General features: G+C 40.3%; 2 protein-coding genes across 2 annotated transcripts in view; one reads left to right on the forward strand and one right to left on the reverse strand.

The window, feature by feature from the left end:
* elovl5 (ELOVL fatty acid elongase 5) overlaps window positions 1-22,902 on the reverse strand; it is an 84,158-nt gene extending 61,256 nt beyond the window's left edge. The window contains exon 1 of the mRNA XM_079560355.1: window positions 22,899-22,902. The gene's annotated coding sequence lies outside the window, so the exon portion shown is untranslated. The remainder of the gene's footprint in view (window positions 1-22,898) is intronic.
* On the forward strand, window positions 1,376-27,458 carry mlip (muscular LMNA-interacting protein). The gene is made up of 12 exons (XM_079560352.1): window positions 1,376-1,507; window positions 8,730-8,834; window positions 14,798-14,923; window positions 15,468-16,934; window positions 18,645-18,716; window positions 19,003-19,092; window positions 19,171-19,254; window positions 19,330-19,362; window positions 21,613-21,660; window positions 22,942-23,001; window positions 23,083-23,211; window positions 27,204-27,458. Exons 1-12 carry the CDS (start codon window positions 1,475-1,477, stop codon window positions 27,393-27,395), a joined length of 2,439 nt encoding a protein of 812 aa, XP_079416478.1. The 5' UTR covers window positions 1,376-1,474; the 3' UTR covers window positions 27,396-27,458.
* The last annotated feature ends 484 nt before the right edge of the window (window positions 27,459-27,942 follow it).

Consider the following 27,942-nt stretch of genomic DNA (forward strand, 5'->3'; position numbering starts at 1 on the left):
ACAGAGCTCTATTATATACTATATATTGCTCATTTACAAACAGAAACAGAAACAGTTTGGAAACGGTATGACACAGACAAACAGTGAAACACATGCAATGTCTAAATGAACAGTCTGGATCAGATGTAAATGAGATGGATAGTTGCCCGGGACTTCCCCATCCTTAAACTCTTCCAAATGACAATTAAAAACTCAAAAACCAGTGCCAGGAAACCTTTACAAGAACTCCTTTGGATGGGCAACCTCCTGGAGTGAAGGCCAATGCTCTCCCGCCTGTTTTCAATTATTAGATGATTTTTCCCCCCCTTTTAACATGTTTTAAATCACTTTTGTGTAGAGTGTGTAGTAGCTGTGATACAGATTTTGATATTGTGTTGTGAAGTGCGACAGACATGGACAGCTGTGACAGGAATGAAGAATGTGGTGTACTTAGGGAGGATTAGCCTCTTTGCCAGAGGTCTGCTTTCACCCACCGCCGCAGACAGAGCAGCCATGAAGAAAACACAACAGACAAATGAGTTTGTTTGCAGCCGCCTCATAAGTCATTTAAGGAACATGCTGTGGTGTCTCTGTCATCTCAGTGAGCTGCTGCTGGAGCATCATCTGACGACTAATTCAACATGTTCCCATTTGAATAAGAATAGCACAAAAATAGTGTTTCTTGTTAATAATAAAAACAGCCTTTGCTCTTCCTACACGTCAAATTCAAAGCTCAGCTGTCACTCAAGTCGAGTTCAAAAACAAGCCCTTATTCAATGCAGCAGCAGCAGCAGCAGCAGCAGCAGCAGCAGCAGCAGCAGCAGCAGCAGCAGCAGCAGCAGCAGCAGCAGCAGCAGCAGCAGCAGCAGCAGCAGCAGCAGCAGCTTAGAACCAGGTAATGACTCGGATGTTCATGCTGAACAAGATGAACGCTGGGAGTCGTTGCACAATCATCCCGCGTCGTGAGTCTGTGACAACATCTGAAGAGTTACTGCAAATGTGAGGTGTGAAAAATGCTGTGATCCAATACTGATAGCTGTATTTGTGCTTGTGCTGTTTTGGCATCTACACAGAACTCATGAGTATATCAAATGAATGACAATGAGAACAGGACGAAGAATGAAATAAACTGCTGGTCGTTGCAGAACCAAAAAAAAAAAAAGGACATATCAGGATTCAGCGGCTCAATAAATACCTCAACACCTTAAACTTTTGCTTCTATGATTTAGAGATTAAGCATTCAGCTCATGGACATAGGCCTGCTGCATGAGGCTTCCCAGCAGCACATTGTCATGGGGGGTGTCAGAGGGCTGGCAGTCAGCCGTCTGATAGCTATTTGTGGCTATTATGGGTCTATAAAAGGAAATGCACATGGCGGGACACACACAGTCGCACACATTGAAGTTCAGACGCAAGGAGGACTTTCCCTTTCAACTTTTTAATGTTTACCGAGTGTTTGTGAATCCCTAACATATTCCACTCTTGCACTGGCAGAATGGACAGCCCTGTGGATAAGCGCCTGGGGGAGGTAAGAAAGTTTGACTATAGATTCTAAAGATGAAAAAGATGTTGTAAACAGATCTCTCTGACTTGCCTGTAGCTTTGCCTTAACCTCTACGCTGTAGTACAGTATAGTCTTGATCTACGCCACATTTAAAAGCTATAGACCCTCTAAAACTGAAACTACTATGCTTTTAAAGCCCATTAGTCTATAAAGATTTTCAATGTGCATACTGGCGACCCCCTACTCCGGTGAGGCTTAGAGGCACTATCTGCGCCTCCAGCTGTGTCTTTGATTCAGCATATCACCAACAGGCTCAAAAAGCACTTTGAAAGATCCTGTTTTTTTCTTTCTTCGGACCATGAGTTGCAGATTCACCTTCACTTCATATGGTACAACTGTTTAAAAACTTGCAAAATGCTCAAACCAAACTGAAACAGAAAAGATCATGGACTTCAGAAACTGCAGCTCTACAAAGCTTTTCATAGCTAACAGTGTCTCGGGCTCACACAGAGCAGCCTTTAAAAGAGAACATGTCTTATGTTTGCCTGTACTGAGGGAACGATGCTGATCCCAGACGTCACAGAAGGATAAACAAGCAAAGAAACACCTTTTATTTTCCAACTTTGAATCAGATGGACAGTTGAAGCTGGAAGTTGTTTTGCATTACTTGAAAGTATGTCACAAAGTTGCATTAATAATTTCACTGTTAGACAAACAGTACTGCCACTTCTCTAATCACAGAGAGAACTGATGATGATGATAATTGCCTGTCACTCAGGAGAGCTGCTTTCAAAAAACTCAATTATTAGAGCTAAATAAGAAAACTAAAACCATTAATCACTACCTTTTCAGCTGATGTTATTGTCAACATTATGCTCTAACTCTGATGCCAGTAATAAAGTGGCCAGTGATTGCATGCTTCCTGTACGTGACGGCGATTATTTTTAGCCCGCTTTTTCTCTTGTGACATGTGCATTCCTTTACGGTGGCTGCGGTCAAATGTTTTCCCACACGGGCAGCTGGCACAACGATATATTTACCCTATCAGCCCTGAAGGGAGGGGCAGTGTTTGTCTGTAATTAAACACTTAAGGGACACGCCCGCACTTTCACTGCGGCGGAAAGGGAAGCCGATAGAGAGATAGAAGCATAACGGTATTTGAAGTTTGTGTTTAAAGGAAGTTTAAGATGTTTGACACTCACAATAACAAATTTGACGGCTGACAGTAGGGGTGAACATACAGCACCTGCGGGAGCGAGGAGATGAAAGGCGCGTTATTGAGGGCATCACATGGAAGACGGTGGTTTAAACGATCAGCACTTCATGGGTTGTAAGGGAATAAACTTAAGTTGTTGTATAGTAAACAAACCCAATAAATGGTCTAACGGGGGAAAAACAAAGCAAAATCTAAACCTTCATTTGTTTGTAATGGCTCTACTCTCGATGGTTCAGTTAGGAAATTTGCCCTTTGCGTTTCCTTAAAGCAGTACTAAGTAACGTGTTTACCTCAATAAATCCTTTCCGTAGTCCCTCTGGAGGTAATACTAGTGTTAATGGGATGATTGGGGGGTCTTTATCTCCCCCTGGTGTCTCTGGCCAGAAAACCACCATTGCAATTTCGCTGCCTACAGGTCGGAGGCTCCAATACACACTAATAGAATCGAAAAGAAGAAGCCAACAGGCTAACGGCAAAGCTAACTGTGGGCCAACACCTCTTAAACAGTATTTACAGCCCAGTTGGAGTGAAAACATTTATCTCCCAATGTGTAATTGGATGTACAATATCCCTCTCTCCCTTTGTCTTTTCTGTCAGCGTAGTATTTACTCTCACGGACAATTAATGAGTAAAAAATCGCAACATGCTACGACACCTGCAGTGGCGCTTATGGCCTCGAGCATGAGTTACTTAGTTCTGCTTTAAAGGTGCATTATGCAACATTTTTTGTGTGTGTAATTTACCTTTTAGTGACCCAGTGGTAAGCATGGTGTCTTTATTTTTCATCACAGACCTTTCGAGTTTCTGCTTTCTGAGTTTCTGGTAGGTTTTCACTCTCACGAGAAAACCTATAAAACAATTGATCCTGGAGAAGTGTAGAGGCCATCATGATTGAAAGTAAAGGTGCCATGTTAACCAGCCATACAGCCGCTGGATCACGAAAAGGTCAATCATGCACAAATATCAAGTTCTTTTTCCCCATAAAATGTTGTATAATGCAACTTTAAGTGCCGCCGGGGTAACTAGTTGGTAGCAGTGGGAGACAGCAGTGGCCAGATCATGAGTTATGAGTTTGTTCAGAACGGACGTATTTAGCCAAATGAACATTGGGCCTCCCTGATGAATGTTTTCTTAAGAAATAGTTAGTAAGTATCACTTTAAAGCACTAAGTGACTCATGCCCCCAGAGGCCATAGACACTGCAGGTGTCATAGCATGTTGCGTTTTTTTTTTTAACGTATTAATCGTCCATGAGAGTAAACACTACGCTGACAGAAAAGAAAAAGGGATATTGTACATCAAATAACACAGTGGAGATAAATCACTCAAACTTGGCTGTAAATACTATTTAAGTGGCGCTAGCCCACAGTTAGCTTTGCCTGCTTCTTCGTGATTCTATTAGTGTGTATTGGTGAAACCTACCTGGTGGCAGCGAAGTTGCAAATGTGGTTTTCTGGCCAGAGACACCAGGGGGAGATGAAAGACCCCAAATCATCCCATTAACACGTGTATTACCCCCAGTGGGACAACGAAAAGGATGTATTAATTTCAGGTTTCTGATAAACAGCGTTCTTATGAACTCAAATCTAAAAACAGAGATGGGCCAAATTCCCGAACGTGGCACTCCCTATGGCATTCATCATATTTGCGATGTAAAAACAGAGACACGCCCTCTAATCCTCCATTTATGGGCATGACAAGAGCATCATGAGAGACCAGAAGTTTGTTTTTCTAAAAATATAGTAGTACTCTATACTTCATGGTCACACTTTTATGACTGCCTTAAAAAAAGTTTTCATAACTGAGAAAGGAGAAGATACTTGCTGTGTAATGATAATACCAATAAACCAATTCATCACAACTACTGTTTTTTTTTAAACATAAATATGGATCATGTGCTCTCACTTGTGTCCTTAATAAAGATTGAATGAATGAAATGAAATGAAATACTGTAAGTGGCCATTTATTTTAGCTCTGTTATAGAGATGGCGTGCCACTCTCTGCAATAGGTCACAGTCTATGAGAGTCTCCTTTGAGCTTGGCCTTGGAGGGTGGTCTCTTTCAGGAAGTGATTTAAGGCCCTTCGATGCCGTTGGACATAACCGAGTGTACACATGCCCTGGGCCAAGAGACCATCAGTCGCATGCTCGGAAAGGTGATACACGGACAGCATGACCTCTGCAACTCTCCACGGCAATTAAACATTCATGACGGCACCACGACGGGCAGGGAGGAAGCGCTAGTTTTCACCTTTGCCGAGTGTAAAATAAACTGTGCTGTGACTACCGATGGCAAAACAAGCTCTTACGCAAGAACAGAGGGAAGTAAATAAGATGACACAGGCCTATTTTTAGTTAGGACATTTGTGTGATTATAGTAACAGCTCATAAACAGAGATACAGCGTGATTTGACTTTTGGTTTTATTTACTCTTTCACAAGGACTCTCAATTTTAACACCTTTACTTATCTCAATCTATCTTTCTGACAGTGTTGAAATGACGGCATCATTTCAACATTAATATTAGTGTGTTGTTTTGCAGTCACAATACACAATACACACACTGCTTGACAATAGAGCGAACTGCACTCACCAATGAATGCATTCAGGAGAGACATGGCCACAGGGAAAATTAACTACAACATCATGGACAAACATTGTGATTAAATAAGGCAAAACTGCCTTTAGGAGAGAGTGTATGTGTGATAACTGCAAAATCAACCCAGTCTAAGCGCCAAGACAGTGATATGATGAAACTGTTGAGGCACCTTTACCAGTGTTAAAGATTGAGCGCAATAAGAATTGACAGTCCAGTAATAATTTATGAACAATGCGTATACGATCGGCTGACCTCTCCGTAACCATCACTGCATTTCAACATAAGAAATTAAGGTTTATTCCCTCTAATCCAGGCCGGCTCAAGCGAAACATGTTGGAGCTGTTGCCGGCAAGAATAAAGGCCTTGGATTTTTGTATTTTTTGAGGCTATTTCGAATTTCAAGTCAAGTCTCTGCACCATTTTTGTTTAATTTTTCTTCTTCTTCTGGCAATAATATATTTAAAACGTTTTTTTTTTTTTTTCTAATCGCACAGGTGCAGTCTGTGCTTTGCCTGAACATGAAATGCAAAGTGCCTTGAGCCAAAATGATTATTAGCGAAGCACATTCATAGAGGGACGCTGTGGCTGCAATAATAACGTAGTGTGGAGTGTGTGGAGTGATATTATTATTATTAGTTGTTGCATTTCTTGTGGTCACAAATTAAATAAATAAAACAAAATACATATACAGCGGACAAGGACACACTTGAGGTAAAGCACTGGCTCCATCAAAGGGATAGAACGAGACCCTCTCACGACAGAATGACTAAACTGCTTCTATGGACATTTTGTTCAAAAGACTTTTATGCAAGGAATTGGCTCAGACACAAATAGCAAAAAAAAGAATTTTATCCTTAATCCGTGTGTTAACGGGATGTCAAGTGCCCTGTAGATTATAGGGGGGAATCCTACTTCACTCTCTTTAGTTTAATCTTTATTTAAGGGACAATACACAGACTTTATAGAGACTAGTGGAGACAGAGAGGTACTGCACCAAACTATAGCTAAATATCCGTAGTCCTTGGATACAAAATAAATATCACAATACTCTAAACCAGGGGTGGCTAACTAGTCAAGACCCCAAATTTTCAACCTTGATCCTGTGAAGAACCACAAAGGCACCAACCATTCGTGAGATCCAGGGGTGATTAAGTATAATGTGATAATTATATTTTTATCACAATAAACTATAACGTTATGTCAAGCGCTTTTCAATAATTGTATTAGATTTAATGGTTTTACTTGTGGGGAAACTGGCCAATGCTTTATAGCAGGCAGCCCCTCCCCCAGATGAGTACACTCTACCTAGAGGTAAGTATACGGTTTACATTTACAGGTTAGGTTTCTTTTACTGGAAACATTTCACAGGTTACTTTCGTCCCAAATACGTGTTTTGACTTTGACAACAATCAAACACCAAATACCTAACAAAACCAAACAAATACTCAATAAACACAATACTCAAAACCAGTTCCTCTTTGTGGACCAGGTGGCAAGTATTACCAAGTTTTGATTAGTTAAATGCATTTCAGTTAAATTTAACTGTTTAGTTGGATATTGCCTAAATGATTAATGTGAAAACAATGAATACATGAACATAACTGAATAAAGTGACAAAAATAAACTAATGGGACAAAGTAACCTAAACCTACTTTGACACATTACTTCTAACCAAATCAATTAATATTAAATAAACGTTTCTGGTCGTTCTTTGCATCATAAGGCTGCGTTAGAGCTTTTATAACTTCCTAATTTTGATCTTTATCTGTGAATAATTTCATCATAAAGAGTGACAAGAAACTGTTTTACGTCACAGACTATTGTTTAACCTGTGTCTGGCTTTGAGTGAACCGACTGCATGCGCGCCTTTTACACACTGCCTCGAAAAGGAAAGCGATACGGACTGTCATTCACGTGTGTAGAGATGGGTTCAAGATTCTTCAAGATTGTGGAAAATATGCACCAATACTTATGCAACGAGCCCCATTATATAAAACATACCCTATCATGCAAAGAGCCGCACTCTGATTGGCCACACATTACAATCAGAGAAGAGTTCTGCCCTCTGAAGTACAGATCAAAACATTTCCAAAACAAATTCTCAATTTCCTCATTGGCCTTCACCCGCACTTTTCATCTAGAATCAAAATATATTTGATGAGACACATGATGAGCAGCCCAAATGGATTCAATCAGACGTGTTGATACAAATAATCTGATTTAAAGTTCCTCCACAAACAGCAATCTGAATGCACCATCTGCATGAAAATAACGGCATCCATTTGGTGTGCCCATACGTATGTGGATGATGTTTACACATGTATAGTTCACAACCACGCCCCCACGGGACATTTTTGCAGATGGTCATGCTCACGGAATTGCCCACTGATAGCGTGAATGCGGCGCTGATGCATCTCCAAGGGAACAAGACAGGGTCGGAAAATGATCAATGTTCTCTGCCCAAATTGGTTTCCTCAGTGGTTGATAGAGAATGCCATAGTCTTTTATTAGCTTCGCCGTTATAAAACATATATTCAACATGCTAAAAGCCTGCGGGGTTCCTTCCAACACCTTCCAAAGTGCTGCACAGACAAGTAATAAAATACAAGACACAAGAATAGCATAAAAGTGCTTCATTCAGAGTCAATAAAAACGATTTAATCATGATTTCAGGTTCATAGATTAATCAAAGGCACATCCACAAAGTCAATTCAGTATTTTACATTATAGATTCAAATCTTATCTAGAGCTGCCATAGCTGAGAACTACGACTTCCTTTATGGTTTCTTACAGTTTCAGAAGAGTAGAGATCATACTGATTTGCGATATCAGTGCATGGATTCAAATGAGCAAAAACACGAGAATAGAAGCCGCCTGTTCTGTCTGTATCTTCCAACCTTCTTATAATCCACCCATAGCTGAGGCAAAAAGGTAAAAGGTAGACTCTAGGAGAGAGATAGGATACAGCATCCTAAACAGAAAAGTGTGTGGGGTAATCCCGAGCACAAGGAAAAACAGCAATTTATGTTATCCATGTTACTGAGGGGCCAGCCAGATTTAGTAACACTAAAGACATGCACATTTTGACGTTTTGGATGCAATCATAAAAAGTTCTCCTCGTCCACATCTGTGAATGTCTGAGAATAACTTTCAAGACCCTAGAAAGCATATATGAAGCTCCCTCATTGCATTTGAAATGGGCTGATTTTAATGGCACCTCATTATTCCTCATTGAGCCAGTGTGTATGTGTGTGTGCGTTGGGGACTAAATTGCTTAATCTGTGTGAGTGTGGCTCATCAGCGCCAACATTAGCACAGCTCAATCTGGTGGCAAAACCCTAATCTCCAATTAAATGCCACGAAAGCCAGTGACGAGTGGTGGTGACATGTGCAGGATTACATAAAACATTTTTACTTTTTTTCCCCCTTACAGGTCACAGTGCCCCGCGTCTTCACATTCATGCCAGTTGTGCAGAAATTGCCAATTAAAAGCTGTTTGGAGACGACATCTGGTGCTTCAAAGGGAAAACCAAATGAGGTGCAGCATTTACTCAACACATTAATTAACTTTTTATAAACTCCTGTATGATTGGTTGGAAGTGAGATTGCCCTCTTCAAGCTCGTCAAATATTAAATAAAGCCATTAATGGCGACACTTAGTCAAGTAAAACAAACTCTGGCCACTTCTGATCACTTATGTTTTTCAATTTGTCTAATGGATTTGTGAAGAGCTACAACATTGTTAATTAAATATGTTTCCAAGGAAAAAAGAAGCTTTCTTACACAATTAAAGGCCACACCGACTAATATTTCACCCAATTAAATAAAATGCATTTATAATAATAATAATAATGCATTGGTTTTATATAGTGCTTTTCTGGACACTCAAGGACGCTTTACATTGCACTATTCGTTCACTCCATACTCGGTGGTGGTAAGCTACTACTGTAGCCACAGCTGCCCTGGGCAAGACTGACGGAAGCGAGGCAACCAGTCTGCGCCATCGGCCCCTCCGTCCACCACCACTCACTCACACACTACATTCGCTAGGCTTCCTGGTGTTTCCAAACGGTCTCCCATCCAAGTCCTGCCAGGCCCTTCCCTGCTTAGCTTCCAAGGTCTGACGGGATGGGGCAGAGCAAAGGCGGCATGGCCACATTTATTTGATTACAGATGTTTTTATGGTCAAGGTCAAGGTCAAGTTTATTTCTATAGCACATTTACAACAACCACGGCTGCCCAAAGTTCTTCACAACACAAACAAATGATAAAAACTAGGAATACAAATACAAACAAGGCATAATAAACATTGCATCAATTAAACAAAAAATACAATGGAGAAACAGTGTAACATATTAAAAGACCTGTGTAAAGAGGTGAGTTTTAAGGGAGGACTTAAAACTCCGGGGCCAAACGGATGTTGAGGGGCAGACGTTCCACAGTCGGGGGGCAGCAGCGGAAAAAGCTCTGTCTCCTCTGGTTTTCATGTGCGTTTTGGGCACATCCAGAAGGAGCAGGTCAGCTGAGCGAAGTGCTCTGGACGGGGCATGGACAGATAGTAGCTCAGACAGATACAAAGGTACCAAGCCATTTATCTGTCTTTGCTGTGAGTGGATCATCTCTCTTAAACTGGACTGTGGACTGTGGACTGTAGCTTTACTGGGAGCAGGACGTCTCTGGCTTGTCTTCATGGACATGTCGACTAAAGGCAGCCAAATATGAGATTTAAATAGATCCTCATTCAAATACATTCTTTGATTACCCACTACAGAAATAGCATTTACTGTCTCTAGCTAGAAGCATGTTAATCCAAAATGCTACCCAGTGCGCCTTTAAAAAACAACTTCAACACTTTCACAGAGTATTAATTAAAAACAATTTGCTCATTTAAGCGAGAGCTTTAATCAATGTAGTAAAGGCTCCAGTAAAATTTAGCAGATACTACAGAATTTAGATGATGAACTTTTAAACATTAAGTTTTTAATCTTTTGTTTTGTTCAACAACTAAAGAAAAGACAATTCCTAACTCTGCATTTAGATGTTCGACAAAGCAGTCAAGCAGCAAAGCATGTCACCCCTGGACAAAATGCATTTAAAAATGAACATAGTGCTAACAAAAGAATCTGCACAAATCCAATGAATGTTCAAATGTTTGTAAAGCTCCATAGAGTCTGTTGTTGCTGTTGGTTTTTTTGCTCTTTTTGTTTAATCTCGTCCCAACTGTACCATTAAAAGTAAAAGCTGTTCCTGGAGACGATAACTGCTTCATAAAAAAACATTAAAACAGCTAAGTGCCCAGGGCTTGTAAAATAAATATTTGTTCTTCAAGACTATCAGTGATGCAGAGCGAGCGTACAAAGCCCTCTTCTTATTATCAGTTTATTTCACATGTCTGGCATATTAATAGTCATAGTGTTGCATGCAGAATAACCCTTTTTTTTCAGCTGTGTATAATTTCAAATAGAGTTGGCATTTCCCAGTTATTTTTCCTTTTAGCTCTGAGCAGTAAATAGTATGTTTCTGGTCTGACCCCCCGGTGCGTGAAAGTGGCGCTTCCACATCACAGCAGCTCTTTGGGAAAAGGTTTGGCTCCTTTAGTGTGACGTCAGGCTGAAGACTTCAAAGGCGCTCACTGTGTGGGACTGTAGGCTCGCCAGCTTCCCAACTGCCTGTACCTCCATATGTTATACTGACAGTCAACATATGACAGGCTTTACAGTGGAACAAATGTGGGCTGTGTCTGAGCCCATTTCCCTGGTTGAACAGTTGTTATTTATTCATAGATATCACTACAGCCCACATTTCATGTCGAGTTAGTCTCAGGCATTACTATACATCTAAGTCAAGGTGGGCTTCTCTGTCTAATGCTATGATTGATATAAAATGATATGAGGTCACAGCAGCTCATTCATTCTACACTTCCATCTTCCATTGAACATATTGAGAACAAAATCCTTGTTCTTTGGAGTCATTATGAGGCTGTATTTAGTCAGAGCGTCCGGCCCCAGTGATTTCCTGTTATAAGGAGAGTGTCTTTTTCTTGTACAGCCAGATGCACATGTTGCTATTAATTCCTATTCTTAGCAGTCTGTTTGCCTTTAATTCAATCTGAGGCCAATATTATGTCAGACTGTAGTGCATGCTACATACTGTACATATAATTATGACTCCAATAATGTGGCTGTCAAGTTGTAAGCCCATCCATTCTGACATCTATGTATAGCTGCTTCTGACACTGTAATGACATTAGCCACTTTTCCTGATGATTACAGCTCCCAGAATAAAGTGTTAGTTTGACAGCCTTCTATTAGTTGGATTATGCTGTATCTCAAGTCATATTCTCTAACCTCGGAAATGATTTTGGATTGGATTATGTTGAGAGATATAAAAAAATCCACTATTAATCAATTTGTTAATGTAATAAAGCAAATTAACTGTTTCACCATCATATTTACTTGCTATTTATTAGATAAGATGCACCGATCTGATATGGGAGCCTGTCCTGGAAAAATACGGGATCGAGCATTGATTCCGAATATCTAATACTGAAACGATGCCTGTTTTGGCTCTCACCATTTAAAAAAAACAACAACTTTAACCATCTTTTAAGGACAGGCCATACCTCATTTTGAAGCTTTAAACTTAGAGTTTACGCTCCGCAAATTTACTTTTGATCGTTCATCAAGCAAGTAATGAAACAATATTGGTCAGTGTGGAAGATCTCATTGTTTGCAGTTTATGTCATGCTGTTAAATAAGGCTGGGTATTGCAAACGATACGTATTGTGATATGGGGCCATGATACGATAAGTATCGCGATACACATGCAGTTCAATACAGAGCCAATTTACAAACAGTAAAGACGATTACATATCCCGATACACTTTGAATAAAGAGGCCTTATAAATATATGATATAGATTTTCCTTTTTTTTGCTGTCAGCTAAAAACATGAACATACCAGGATATGCTGTATATGCCCTTATTTCATTCAGTCTGATTCATTGGAAACATAAATGATTTTCATTTTTCAAAAGAAAATTCCTGTCCAAATGTGATCTTTTCTTCTGAAAATAAAGTAGGCTATATGTAAATCAAAAGTATTATTCAATTTTCACTTCCAATTATTTTATACTGTAATACTAAGTAAGTAATATACTTAGTACAACTGATAGCAGTGATTGTTATTAGTACTGTTACTGCAAATATTGTTATATTGTCATTGTGTCCTTGGGAAAGACAACCTTATCAGTGGTGTCTATGTGCTTGCACAGACAACCTGTGAATGGTGAATGCACGGACAACACATGGGACTGTGGATGGAAATTAGCCTTGAGATAAATCCGGCATATTTACAGCATTAGTTGTCTGTTCATAATATGCACTGTCCCTTTCAAATAAATTAATAGATGAAATGAAAATGAAACAGATACAAATTTGCCAATGACAACAACCTTGCGTGGTGTAAACATGCACATGTTTATTTATAACTCAATGTACCTATATTTACAATATATGTTGTATAATTTACAATATTGCATATTTACCAGTCCATCCATCCATCCATTTTCTTCCACTTTATCCGGGGCCGGGTCGTGGGGGTCTGCTGAGACTGCTGCCCCCGCGATACAGTGCCTCTCGTGAGTATTCATACACCTTGAACTTTTGCACATTTTGTCATGTTTACAACGCTAAACATAAAGATTTTATTTTTATTTTTTTACTGAACGTTCACACACAAGTAACAGACAACTGTGAAGTGAAAGCGAAATGATACATGATTCTGTTATTTTTCAAAAAATAGAAGTGAAAAGTGGGGCTTGCATAAGTATTCATACAGCATGCATGAATACTTTGTGGAACCCCCTTTTGCTGTAATAACAGCAGAAAGTCTTTTGGGGTTTGACTCTACAAGATTTGCACATGTCGAGACTGACATTTTAGCCCATTCCTCTTTACAAAACAAGTCAAGTTCTGTCACATTAGAAGGAGAGCGTTTGTGAACAGCAGTTTTCAGATTATTCCACAGATTTTCAATAGGATTTAGGTCAGGACTTTGACTGGGCCATTCTAACACATTAATATGTTTTTATTGAACCATTCCATTGTAGATTTAGCTTTGTGCTTCGGGTCATTGTCCTGCTGGAAGGTGAATCTCCGCCCCAGTTCTCTTGCTGACTCCAGCAGGTTTTCCTCCAAAATGTCCCCATATTTGGCTCCATCCATGTTCCCAACTATTCTTACAATCTCCCCAGTCCCCACTGAGGAAAAGCAGCCCCACAGCATGATGCTCCCCCCCGTATATTTGACACTGGGGATGGTGCACACAGGACGATGAGCAGTGTCAGGTTTGCTCCATACATAACGTTTTGCATTTGGGCCAAAAAGTTCAATTTTTGTCTCATCTGACCAAAGGTCCTTCTTCCACATGGAGCTGTGTCCTCCATATGACCTCTAGCAAACTTCAAACGGGATTTCTTAAGGCCTCCTTTCAATAATGGCTTTCTTCTTCCACTCGTCCATGAAGGCCAGATTTGTGTAGATACGACTTATAGTTGTCCCATGTCCATATTCCCCCAGCTCAGCGGCAGGACTTCACAGCTCCTCCAGAGTTATCTTGGGGCACTTGGTTGTATTTCTGACCAGTGCTCTCCTTGTTCGATCTAATATTTTAGGTGAACGACCGTGTCTTGGTAAGTTCATAGTGGTGCTATACTCTTTCCATTTCTGAATGATGGATTGAACAGTTCCCCCGGGAGATGTTTAAATCTCGGGAAATCTTTGTATAACTTAACGCTGCTTTAAACTTCTCCACAGCTTTATCCCTGACCTCTCTGGTGCTCCTTGGCCTTCATGATGTTGTTCAGTGACCAATACACTCTGACCACAGCTCTGAGGGCCTAAAAGAACAGCTGAAATTATACTGAGGGTAGATTACACACAGGTGGCCTCTATTTAATGGTTAGGCCAAGGTGTGAACATTCTGGAGTCATTAGGAATGTTATAAAGGCAATTTAATGCACTCAGTAAATGCTGTATGAATACTTATGCAAGCCCCACTTTTCACTTTTCTATTTTTTGAAAAATAACGGAATCATGTATCATTTAGCTTTCACTTCACAGTTGTTGGTTACTTGTGTGGGAACGTTCAGTAAAAAAGTCAAAATAAAATCTTCATGTTTAGGGTTGTAAACATGACAAAATGTGCAAAAGTCCAAGGTGTATGAATACTTTCGAGAGGCACTGTATTTACCAGTCAATATTCGAATATCATTAATAATTAATTGAGCATTTCTTTTATACAAACGTTCCCACCTTAGGGAATGTGGTTGCGTGTCCTGTGTTAAAGCCAGTATGTAACATGTGTAAATGTTCATATGTAGTACGTTGGGGGCATGACGGTGGTGACAGCGATTCACCCCTGTGCCCTGCTCACCCCAGACTCTGCTCAGGTTTCACCAGCCCTGTGCCTCCTAAACATTTGCCTCACTTTCTCCTGTCAGAACATGGTAAAGGAGACCACCAGGGAGGCCGTGTCAGGAAAACAACTCTTCACAGCCGTCTACGTCCCCAACTCTGAGGAAACGAAAGGAAGTAGCGGCACACAATCACAGAGAAACACCGACACAGTAAGCGACAAAAGAATATTATAAGTGCATTGCAAATGTTGACATTTTGTGAGATAAGACAGTGCCAGCATTAGCCTGGGCTGCAAGACTCCCAGTTTGTAACCATAATAGCATTTGCAACTTGTCACCAACCTGTACTTTATAAGGTTATTCCCAACTCCTTTTTGCTGAATAAACTATAACAGCATTTTTGCTAAAATTTCTGATAAAATCCTTCAAAGTCTTCTGAGACACAGTGGAAAGTGAAACTTATTGAATTAGTAGCTGCAGATTCGTAAACATGTCAGAGTTTGGTGCCTCATTGAAAGAATATTTCCTGCTTAACTCTTAACTTTTATTCCATATATTTGTGATGATGCCTTATTTAAAATAGCCTTCTGTTAAATACTTAGCTTAGTACTTCATTTAGACTTACTTCTTCTGCTGTTTAATTAAAACTGGCAAATTTCATTATGACAAACATTACTAAATGTCAAATGCTATGAATACAAATTCTATATGTTGCTTTGACCGGTGAACTTAAGTAACACGTTTTGTTCTCCAGTGTGCACTTCCCTCTGACCTCGACTCTCACCCGGCTCCCATCATCAGTGATTGGTCTGAAAATACCCCTCACTGGGGACAAGCCACCATGGAGGCAGCCCGTAATAAACGCACAGACATTTCGCCACAGCACTATCACCGTGTCCCAGGACATGCCTCTGAGGTTAGCTTGGGTTGCTATTTCGAATCACAACAGGACAGAGCTAGCCCCACCAGTTCTGCAGACCTCTTTCCCACTCCAGCTTCTTCAAGAGAGTCCATCTTGTCTGCATGCTCTGACAAAGACGTCTCTCCTGCCTCGGGAAGCCGCACTATCTCACCCTGCTCTTCGGTCTATTCTGGCATCTTCACTCCTTCTATTCTCCCGGTGAAAAAGCACTTCCTGGCACCGGGCTCTAGCCTCATTAGCTTACCGCAAAGTTGCCGCTCTTCATGTGAAAGTTTGACATACCCAATGTCCCCTACTCCAACGCACCACCGCCCGCCATTGACCCGCCTGTCCCTCCTCACCGCCATTTTGAGGAAGGGTCGACTTCCAGTTCTATCCTCCAATGTCCAGCGCCCGTACACTCCCTGCTGGCCAGTCAACAACATTACACTGTCCCATTGCAGTGCCTGCTCAGCGGCTTCCAGTGTCGCGTCCATTCCCCTCGAGCTCTCCACCGAGTTCCCCTCCACGACATCCATAGACAGCCAAAATGACGCGTACAGGGGCCCGAGCCGTTGTGCCACAGCTCCTCCTCTCCTTAGCCAAACAAAATGCCCCCAAACTCAAATTAGGACAAACAAATTGAATGCTGTCCCAAGGTGGCAGCATCTGATTTCACCACCACCACCGCAGAGCGTTTTGAAATCCCACAAGAAAAACATTTCGCTTCAGCCTGTCTGCTCATCTATAGTCAAATCAGTTTCCCCAATAAACCTACATAGATCATACGTCTCTGTTTCCAAGCCAAAATTGCCCACACTGAAGCCTTCCTTCTGCCATAACGTGGATCATAAGCCGAACAAACTCTCATGTCTATCCCCTGAACCTGCGCTCGAACTTGATACAGGTGTGCCACAGAAATGGACCCGCCTCCCTAATTCATCCTTCTCAAAGCTTCAGTCTCTATCGCAACAGCTCAAGACTCCTTGCTCTTCTGAAAATGTCACTTCTGCCTATTCCCCATCGCCTCCACCTGTTCAGCTCACAGCGGGGAATCCGCGGGTCACGAGCCACTGTGAACCCGAACGATCCCCTAACCTGTCCCACTGTCTGTCTCCTTCTCGCTACACGCCCACGGCTTTTAGGGGATGGCCTTCTCCCCGCGCAACCCCCTCTCCCACGCCCAACCCCACTCCCTCACCCGCTCCACCAATCAGAGAGCTCACCCCCTCGCCCTCCCTGTCGCTGCGGTCCACGCCTTCTCCAAGACCGGGGAGTGGAATATCAGACGGCGCTGACAGGGAGGGTAAAAAAAGAAAGGTAGCTTTTCCCATTTGCATGACATGCGCATGATTTTTTTTTAAATTCCCTTTTTGTTTTTTAGTTGCTGCCTGACATACTGTTCTCTGACATCTTTGACATACTGTTCTTTGACATCTTTGACATACTGTTCTCCACCCACGCGTTCACATTTACAAGCAGATGTCTGATAGCTAGATATCAAGTGTATATGAGTGTATTTTTCTTGGAGTGCTTGTCATCAAACTGTCAAGTCAACTATAAAGACATTCCTCTTAAAAAAAAATCATAGTTGGCGATGTTGGCATGTTGTCATAAACTGCAGCAAACCATATGTAAAATACATCAGTGTAGCTTTCGAGGGAGCACAACTAAAAATATATTGAATTTGATACCACACTTCTCTGAAACGTTGGTGTGACAGCACACAAGTTTCACTCTTCAATACCATATCAGTTGAAAGGTCTATCTATCTATCTATCTATCTATCTATCTATCTATCTATCTATCTATCTATCTATCTATCTATCTATCTATCTATCTATCTATCTATCTATCTATCTATCTATCTATCTATCTATCTATCTATCTATCTATCTATCTATCTACAGTGCCTCTCGAAAGTATTCATACACCTTGAACTTTTGCACATTTTGTCATGTTTACAACCCTAAACATAAAGATTTTATTTTTATTTTTTTACTGAACGTTCACACACAAGTAACAGACAACTGTGAAGTGAAAGCAAAATGATACATACATTATGTTATTTTTCAAAAAATAGAAAAGTGAAAAGTTGGGCGTGCATAAGTATTCATACAGCATGAATGAATACTTTGTGGAACCCCCTTTTACTGCAATTACAGCAGCAAGTCTTTTGGGGTCTGACTCTACAAGATTTGCACATGTAGAGACTGACATTTTAGCCCATTCCTCTTTTCAAAACAACTCAGAATATCCATACTGCTTATTGTTTAGATGTCTGTCTGTCTGTCTGTCTGTCTGTCTGTCTGTCTGTCTGTCTGTCTGTCTGTCTGTCTGTCTGTCTGTCTGTCTGTCTGTCTGTCTGTCTGTCTGTCTGTCTGTCTGTCTGTCTGTCTGTCTGTCTGTCTGTCTGTCTGTCTGTCTGTCTGTCTGTCTGTCTGTCTGTCTGTCTGTCTGTCTGTCTAAACAATAAGCAGTATGGATATTCTGCAAGCACTCTCAAGATAAAAAATAAGAATGCAGGAGCCCATGCACGCTATGCAATAAAACACACATGGCTAGATATTTCAAGTTTGAAAAACACAACCATATTTGATCAGTTGTCATTCATAATGTTTGAGATGTTTGCCTGTAGCATGTCCCTCGAGAATGATTGACATGATTGGAGTCAAAACTTCAAGGAAAAAAAAAGACCAAGTTTTCTAGGCCAAGCTTCATTGGCAATAAAAAACACCTCGTTCAAATTAATCTGATAAAGAGCAAGAATAGACAGGAACGATGTTGCCAATGGCGTTGTCGCCTGCCAGAGTGCAAAAGTGCAATGGACTTCCGGGATGACATTTCCTATCAGCACCCCCCTCACGCGGTGACAGCTTTGTGTTAAGGCAGTGTGTGTTTTGCATGATGATGATTACTGTACAGGAGGAGCAGCAGCAGATAAAGCATGCCTGAGGATATGTAGGGCATAAATAATGAGCTTTTTGTTGGAATGCCCTTCAAAAAATATGCTTTCTTTTACACATGCAGCCACACAAAATGAAGTCGGGCTACAAATCCCTGGCAGCGATTCCCACCAACACCCTTCTTCTAGACCAACAGGTGAGTTCAGTTTGCCTGACCAACCTTAAATCCACTCACATGACCTTCTCCTCTTTCTGGTGCCAACAGGACTTTTGAATTACACCATTTGTAATGCTCTCGAAAAGTTATCTCTCTTTATTTCATTTTTACTTGTCTGAATTCCCGCATAGTTTCCAATGTTAAAATGTCAAAATGAAGAACACCAGGAACAGGAGACACAACACTCAGAGATCGGGAGCCCTGAGAAGGGGAACTGTGAATGAATAGGAAACACAGCATTCTGTTCTGTCTGTCTTTTATGCAGGTGATAGATGAGGAGGTGGAAAGAGGGGAGGACTCCACTTGGGACAGAGGTGTGCCATCAAACGCCACAGAGACAGACACCCACAACGAGGTAATTCATTGCACTTTTTCGCGCCTCTGCAGCAGCACCATTGAGCAGGTAACAATACAAATATGTCTGTGGCCGCAGATGTGTTCCCCCGCGTGGCTCAGGAAGGAGTCTGAGGAGTTATACGCGGTTATAGATGAGATTTTGGCGGGCAGCATTTCCTCCGTGAGTGTCCATCATGACGTCTCTGTGGCTGATTCTAGCGTCATGCATTAATGTGTTTATTCTTTCCCTTGTCAGACATCAAAATCGACAACTGTTACAGAGGCACAGGTATACTCTTTCTACTCTCTCTAAATCATTATGTTCTTTTGTCAGCACCTGTTTATAGCCCCCAACTCGTATAACATTCATTCAATGTTAACCTGTCAATGTAGTAGGCATCCAAGGGCAAGAAAGCCAAATGTTACGGCATCTTATGAATTACTGAGAAGTGCAGTCAGATAGAAGATGTGTGTGAAATCAAAATTCAAAGATACGAAGCTAGAGTAATAACATGGTAGTAGGGTGGAAATTGCATGGTAATTGCAGATCATGGGCATAATGCGCTGTATCTTGCAGTTTTATTTTCATATTCTTAACAAGAAAACACTAACCATGTTCTCTGATAATCTATAGTGTTTAAACTGGATTATGGTAAAGCACGATTACTCATGCAATTAGAGTTTTAGGTACCAAGCTTTTTTAATCCCCTTACCATGTTATTAATAATAATGCTGCGAATAATAATATCAAACTTAATCATTGTCCAATCATAAACCATTGCTTTCCAGAATTTTCCCGGATATCCTCCAAAAGAAACTAACGGACCCGGACCTGTTTCTCGATAAATGAGCAAAAAAACTCACCACCGGCTAACTTTTGCGCCAAGCCAGCATTTGTTTTCCATCGGTCTTGTCATTTGCCAAGAGTTTCCTAAACTTTTTCATGAAAGCTGGACGTTTACTTTGAGACCAAAAATCTGATCATAATCTGATTTCTGAGTCCTCAGATTCTTAGACGTGGCATGTAAACAGTATAATCTGATATAAATGAACTGATATATCATATAATCTGATTTCTATCTGATCTTTCGAACTTGTGGATGACCTATAGAACCAGGAAAATGCAACAAAGACACCAAACTAATGTCACAAAGACAGTGATCAGAAGATATTATGAAAGCGTTGAAAGCATTGTTGATTAAAAAAAAAAGAAAGTCATCCATGAAATAAATCTTGTGTGTGTAGAGAAAGTACTGTGTGCTTCCAACACGTCCTGCACGTTTGGCAAAATATTACTCCATCCCCAGCGTTAAATCATTGTTCCCTTTTCTTCACCTTTGCATTTTTAATAGAAGTTGAAGTACAGTTTGTGCAATTTGTATTTGACTTTACTTTTCTGCTACAAGTGCTTAGAAAATAAGACTTTGAGTTACTAAACCTGAGCCGTGTCCAGGCTGTTACAAACTCAAACCACTAATGCCAAGTGGACAACAGTTTAACTCCAAGTCTAAATATAGAGGTGCAATCATTCTCCACCTGGTTCTGCAAGTTGGCCTGATTGAATCTGCTCTGGCTCATGTAGAACCTGGAGTTCTGGATTCTCTGATTTCTGAAGAGAATGTAAACACATCAGATCTGATTATTGAGTCATCAGATTTCTCCAATTATCTGATTTTTGAACATTGGCTAAGGGGCGGGGCTTTTGAGAAAGTCAGTTCCTCACTTCCTCATATGTGCAGGATTGAAAAACCTCGTGGAAGCAGCGGAAGTAGAACTTAAAGAGCATGTGTCTGTCACTGTGAGGGTTATACAACTGCATCTGCTGCATCTGAAATACTTCCCAAATCCCGACGCCATATTGGACTCAGTGAAAGAAGACCAGAGCTCCATTCACTGCAATGCAAAAAGACTGTGGCTTAGTAGATTTACCATTTAACAATTAAAAATAAAAAGGACAAATGATGTACAATACATCCTCCATACAGACACTCAGACACAATATATTGTTCCTATACCCAATAGCATTTAGCCATCAAAAATAAAAAATTATGAACAATCCAGATGTTTTCAGTTATAGTCATCCCATCGACTGTATTTAAGAAATACCCAGATTTGTGTTATAATTTTGATGTGATATGAAGTATGTTACACCACACTGGACAGATAACAATGTATAAAACAGATTCTGCCATCACTGTAATCAGATACAGATCAGTACTTTTAGCCAATCTCCGAACTACAACCACAAAGTTTTGTTTTTGTTTTGCTTTTTTAAAGTTATGAACGGCAACCCCTTGAATATGTGAACGTCATCACCAGTCAGAACTCGATCTATCACTTATACAGCTGAATAGACAGCTGACTGAATATTTGACTCTTCTCTACTGTGAATTCCAAGCAGGAGACAGCAAGGACTCCTTTTCTGTCTTTTTTCACTTCCCTTCCTTGCAATGAATGCACTGAGTTTGAGTGACTTTTATCCCCTTGAAAATATGCTTTTTCACACAGTGCGTCTCATTTGTTTACTCTTCGTTTCCAGAAAAACAGCTCTACATTTCCTCGTGCTTATGGCCGTGAGACTAAATATGTAAGTAAGAACTGCATGAACTCACCTTGAGGCACTGATGAATTATTGCTGTTTTTGCTTTCAGGGGAAATAATAGCTGGTTTTGAGAAGTAAAACAAATCATAATCAATTGTGCCAAGTTAGTTATAATCTGGTTATTTTATTTTATTTATTGTGGACATAGGAGTAAGAGAGTGAGAAATCCGATATCACATTTTTCCCCCTAACATAGAACAGAGTCTTAATGGTGATGCCTTTCCCAATCTTTCAAGCACAAAGATGAGCTATACTAGTGATAGTTTTAGTTATCATTACCTTAATTTGGTTTAGTTTCAGTCTCATTTTAATTAGAAAGAACACTATTTTGACAAACAATTCTGAACAAATATTTTAGTTGATGAAATTAATGATGATTTGGAAAACTGGATAAATCGTCCGTAAAGAGGTTGGACTTTCATATATGATCATATATTTCCCACGGATCAGGCGCTCCTCATTTCATCCAATCACAGCCAAGTCTCAAAACATGGCTCAACTACAAAGCACCAAAGCAAGTAGATATTCATATTTTAAAATATTTTTTTTGTTTATTGATAAAGTGCTTGTGCACACTCAGAGATATAAAGCCACACGACTGGTCTGAATCATCTTTCGAGCCTTTTTTTTTTTAGACTGAAAATTCAGATCTTGCAGCAATCCATCCTTCAGTTCAGCACATTCTTACTAGTGATGTCAATCGATATATATAATGGATCACACTTAATTGCTGTTAATTTTTCTCTGAGAATTATATTCATTATTAATATTTGGCTGACATAAAACACTAAAATTTAAAGCATTTCCTCACATTTCATAAAGCAAATATTCAAAGTTTCATAATTCTATGGGAAAAGCCCAACAGCTGATAACGGTGACCCCGGCTAGAAGCTCCCCAGCTCTTTCTTGGTCGCTCGCCCAAGGCTTTCAACATTTCTACATTTCGATCTGCTTGATAAGCACATTTTAGATACTTTTTTAGGGGGGGGGGGGGGCCTCAGAGGCTAAGCAAGAAGCGCCTGGTCGGGACTTAAACGGGAGTCCATTTGGTAACACCAGGAAGCCGTCACTCTACCCCAGGGCAGCTGTGGCTACAATATTAGCTTACCACCACCGAGTATGGAGTGCTTTTTAATGCACTAAATTGTAAAGCACAATATAAGACTTATACACAGTTATTATTAAAAGATTAACACTGTACTTCGCAATTTGTTTTGTTTCACAAGAATACTAACATCTAATAACTATATTCATGGTTTTATTCAGGCATCTGTATGCAGTTTGCCTTCCAATGGAAATGACGACAGACATGCAGATCCTCATAAGGTGCACCTTTATTATGGACTGTCTACTTAAACATATGTGTGCAGCATACTGTACATACCTGCCTTCACTGTCGTGTTGCAGACGAAGCCAGGAGTGATTCGCTCTGTGACGCCCGCTTCCAGACTGACAACACAGGATCATGATAAGAAGTCTGAGCGCAGTCCCTTCAGGCAATTCGTTGTCTCACAGCAGCTCAGTGACAGCACAAAGGTACAATATAACCATGTTTATCTGCCATTAAACAGACTATGCTAATGTGCAGGACGCCATATCTACTATGGGGGGCAAACAAGGCTAAATGCGATATTATTGCTTGTGTACTGCACTTTGGGCAGCAAGGGTTGTTTTAAATGACATTTATAAATAGATTAACTTGACCGGCCACAGTAAACAAGCCTCAATTCCCTAACGTTCTTTTGTTATTCAATTCATTTTTATTCCGGACTCGTATTCCATTAACAATAAAATAAAAGAACTAGACAATCTATCAAAATGGCATTTTAAAAAGACAATCATGCCTGTGTCTCCACAAGTCAGACTGATAATGTGCTTTTTTTTTTAATTGTGAGGGACACTATTTGGATTAAGTTAAAATAATTGATTTTGAATTACACTTTTAAAAACTCACTCATATAAATGGCTTGAAACAACAGTTTGTTCCCACTAGCGGCAGGTTAAGGTTAAGATGGTCTCAAACCTTTGATCAACTGGTTAACAGGCAATTTCAGTTTATTCTGTCTTTAATAAATTCTTTTTTATAGCCACGTGAGTAACAAAAACGATACAAAAGGTCAGGTGGGCTGAAAAAGAAAGGCATCAGCAACCCGTGTGAAAAAAGTGAATAAAAAAGATATAATTTATCTGTATAACACAGTCTGCTGAGTCTCGAATCAGGCGTGAAGTTGCTCTAAGTGAAAAGAGCGATTGTCCTCAAGTGAATCCAATCCAATATTCTTATGTCCAAAGGCAGCGGCTTCAGAGATATGGGGTCCCCCTGAAAGCGACATGTTTGGTGTGGATCAGATATACCAGATTTAAATTTGGCCATTATATTGTTTCCAGTATTTTACATAAACAAGCAAAAACTTTTCAAAAGGAAATACAAAATTGGGGTTGAGGCGTGTCTTATGAGTGTTCATCATTGTTTGTTCAGATCTGAGGCAGAATCTCATAGACACAAAGAGAGTAGACAATGGAAAAGATTTGTTTTGTTTCACAATGGAAATAAAAGTTTAACCAGGGCTGCAGAGTTGTGAATCGTATAAACTGTTGTATATCTTCCCCTTGAGCATAAACCATGTAGTTTTTGTTGTTGTTAAAGGGGCTAGATGCAAGTTCGCCATTTTATACTCACTACTGCCACCTCAGGTCATACATGTAACTGCACCTTCTATATTAAGGTTGTGCATGGCGGCAATTCGGACCCGAAGTAACACCGTTTTGAGTGACAGTGCAGGATTTTAGAGGCAGTTGTGGTGAACAGGTCTGAGCTCATTCTACACATTAGGACATTGTTGGAACATGTAGGGGGGGGGGGGGGGGGAATACATAATTATAACATTTTTAAACTCTGTATAGTCTATAGTCTAACTTATTTGTATTGTCTTCTCAATTTGAACTTTGTGGTTCCTCATTCAGTTCAGACCAGTCCCTGTCAAACTGTAAACCAATCCCGACCATGAGGTTTATGAAATACATACAAAAATCCCACCTATGTGTGTCCCCAGATAAAACATGTTCAGATCAAATATTGGTTTTACTGATGAGAGTGTTAGTGTTGATTTTGTTTCTTTAATATTATGCAAAAGTTGTATGTGTAAAATCTCTTACATTGGTTCTCAAGACGATTTCCAAAGAGTCCCGCAGTTTGAGTTGTCGTAGTACAGCAACATTTACATTTTGTTTCCCATATACCACAGCTCTTAACTATATCAAAATGAATGTCTACATTACGTGCAGTGAGCGTCATCGAAATAACAGCTCTCTGAAAAAGTCAACAGAAGAAGCAGGCACGGTGTTTGAAAAAGCAGGATGATGCGCCAGTCTCTATATTTAATTACACACATTGAAATAATGTCTTATACAATCAAAACTACTAAAGATTAGCATTTTTCGAAAACCGCACGAAGTCAGCTTTATTACTATTCAGTGCATCTCCTCTCGGGTCATCAGGCCTGTGCCTCTTATTCGGAAATGTTGGGGACATTAGTTCAATAGTCTAACCCCATTGTCCACTTGAATTCTTCTGTCTCACGAGAATTACATAACCCATCTAGTCATAATTGACTCTTATTGCAAGATTCTTGAAACTATCTGCTGCTCAATCATATGCATTAGTCATAGGAGGACACTGTTTGCCTGCTAATGACTTCTATCACATGCTCTGAGGGTTTACCTCGCTCCGTATTCATGTGCCACTAGAGCAGTGTTTTTAAACCTTTTTTGAGCCAAGGCACATATTTTTCATTGTAAAAATCACGAGGCACACCACCAGCAGAAAATGTAAAAAAATGTAACTCTGTAGCCTATATTCAGTCGTTCTCATCAAAGTGTCTTGAATAGGAACACCGTATAGTCACGCGAGCCACAATGCCATTGATCATCACAAATGAGCTCCCTGCGGCCACTTACTGATAAGGAAGAATATTACATGGGTACTCTGCCGATCACTAGAGGGCACAGACATTCAAAAACCGTACATTATTTGCAGATAATAATGTTTTTTTTTTTTTTTAAACTAGGTGAAATTGCATAATTTCCCAAGGCACACCAGACAATATCTCATGGCACACTAGTGTGCCACGGCACAGTGGTTGAAAAACACTGCACTAGAGTATACTGTATGAACATGCAAAAGACGAATAGAATGAATAGAGTTTTATTGTCTCCCGAGGTAGAAATTCATCTTTCTGATTAACCTTAACATTAACCAGAAACCACATTATTATTTAAATATAGGCATTGACCTATTGAACTCACATTTGAGTCATCAATGCACTACCCAGGACTGAACAGAACGCACCCGTTGATATATATTTCATGGATGTAAAAATGTCACGGATTCCCGTTTCATAGACTCTCATCCCAAAATGGCAGAAATCCAACATGTCGTAAGCCATTTCCATAGATATGTTTTTTTCTCAACTGGGTCCTATCTTGTGATGTAAAAACCCTGAACCATCAGCCCCTGAAACCACCACCAACCCTTCCCCCTCACTCACACAACAGTCATAGACAAGATAGCGGGATTTGAAACGCCAACTTTCTGGACATGAGACGACCCCATCTACGATCCGAACATGACGCACGCATTACATGATTCCAATGCAGAGAGGCTTTATAGTAAGTGGCCATGTGCAGCTGTCATTCTCCGTTCTCTTATTCTCTCGTTGGTGCTGGTTCTCGTGGAAACTACGTCTGCTTTCTGTGAATCTCTGCCTCCAGGTCTGCCATAAAATCTTTTCAGATTTTCAAGGTCAAGGTCAAGGTCAAAGTTTATTTATAAAGCACATTTAAAATACAGTTGACACTGCCCAAAGTGCTTCTGCATGTTTCAAGCAGAAGGGACATCTGCCATTCTTGTCTTCCATTGTTAGCTACATACTTTGCTAACCTCCATTCAAAGTTGGCTTGTTCTCAGTCAAACAAACCTCCAGAAAACCTTGACAGAGAGAACGCCTTGTAAGAAATGCACATTTGTAACATACTTTTGCATTTTAAAAGTGTTCAGAGTGTTTCATTCATTGAAACAGAAACGGATGACTTGCTTAGTGTCCTTTTGTAAGTTAGCTGTCACTCATTGTTTGACTGCAGGAATAACTTAATTTCACTGAAATTCACATCTATTTATCACAACAATAAACAGTTGTGTTGCTGAACTGAAGAAAAAAAGATCAGCATCACACTTTTTATATAGTACTAACCTTTTATACTTTTCAGTGCTATTTGTTTTACAGAGATTCCTTTCATAGTTTACAAAAACATGTGTTTGCACTGCATCATCTGTGTCAGTCATTTATGCAAATCCTTGTTTTGCAGAAAATTCAGCGCAGGTGATGAATAAGTCAATATCCAAATAGGATAAAGACCATTATACACAAATGAATATTTAATCCACAAATATCCTCAGGGAAAACACATATTTTGAGCCCTCCTGCCTCTCTCCCTAACAGCTTTAAACATAATTTCTTTGCCTCTTCAAGGGGGAAAACACCTGTGGTTCAAAGATGCAGAGAGAAGAGGAGTGTTCCTATGGACCCCCAGCATGTGACCTGTACATAACAGAGCCAGAGGAGCACAACCGGCACCCTCCAAAACATGGACCTCCTCTCGGCACCTCCTCGTCTTTCTATCCTGCTGAGAGGCAACTGGAGGCGTTTCAGGTGCAAATATAAATGTACAGTGAAGAAAAACACCTGAAATTCACAGCAAAGCAAGGCCACTGAAAGATGAACAAAAGTGCAGCACATGAAGTAATGAAGTTGCCTGATGAACCTATAGTACGTAAAAGAGCACCAAACGCTTGTTTTAACTGTTGAGATTGATAGAAAGAGCAATTACAGGCAACCGATAAATAATAATAAATATATTCCAACCAAGTTTGTCATTTTTATTCAATCTCTTTAATTTGAGACTCAGTCAATCAGTCAGTCAGTCAGTCAGTCAGTCAGTCAGTCAGTCAGTCAGTCAGTCAGTCAGTCAGTCAGTCAGTCAGTCAGTCAGTCAGTCAGTCAGTCAGTCAGTCAGTCAGTCAGTCAGTCACTCAGTCACTCACTCACTCACTCACTCACTCACTCACTCACTCACTCACTCACTCACTCACTCACTCACTCACAAGTGAACAAGCGGTGAAGGGATGAGGCCAGGTGGAGGAGGGGCAGAGGAGGGTCTCAGCACGCTGGGAAAGGAAGTGAACAAGGGGGCTGAAGAGGAGAGTCCTCT

The sequence above is a fragment of the Gobius niger genome (assembly GCF_951799975.1).
Source record: "Gobius niger genome assembly, chromosome: 7".
NCBI classification, from domain to species: Eukaryota; Metazoa; Chordata; class Actinopteri; order Gobiiformes; family Gobiidae; genus Gobius; species Gobius niger.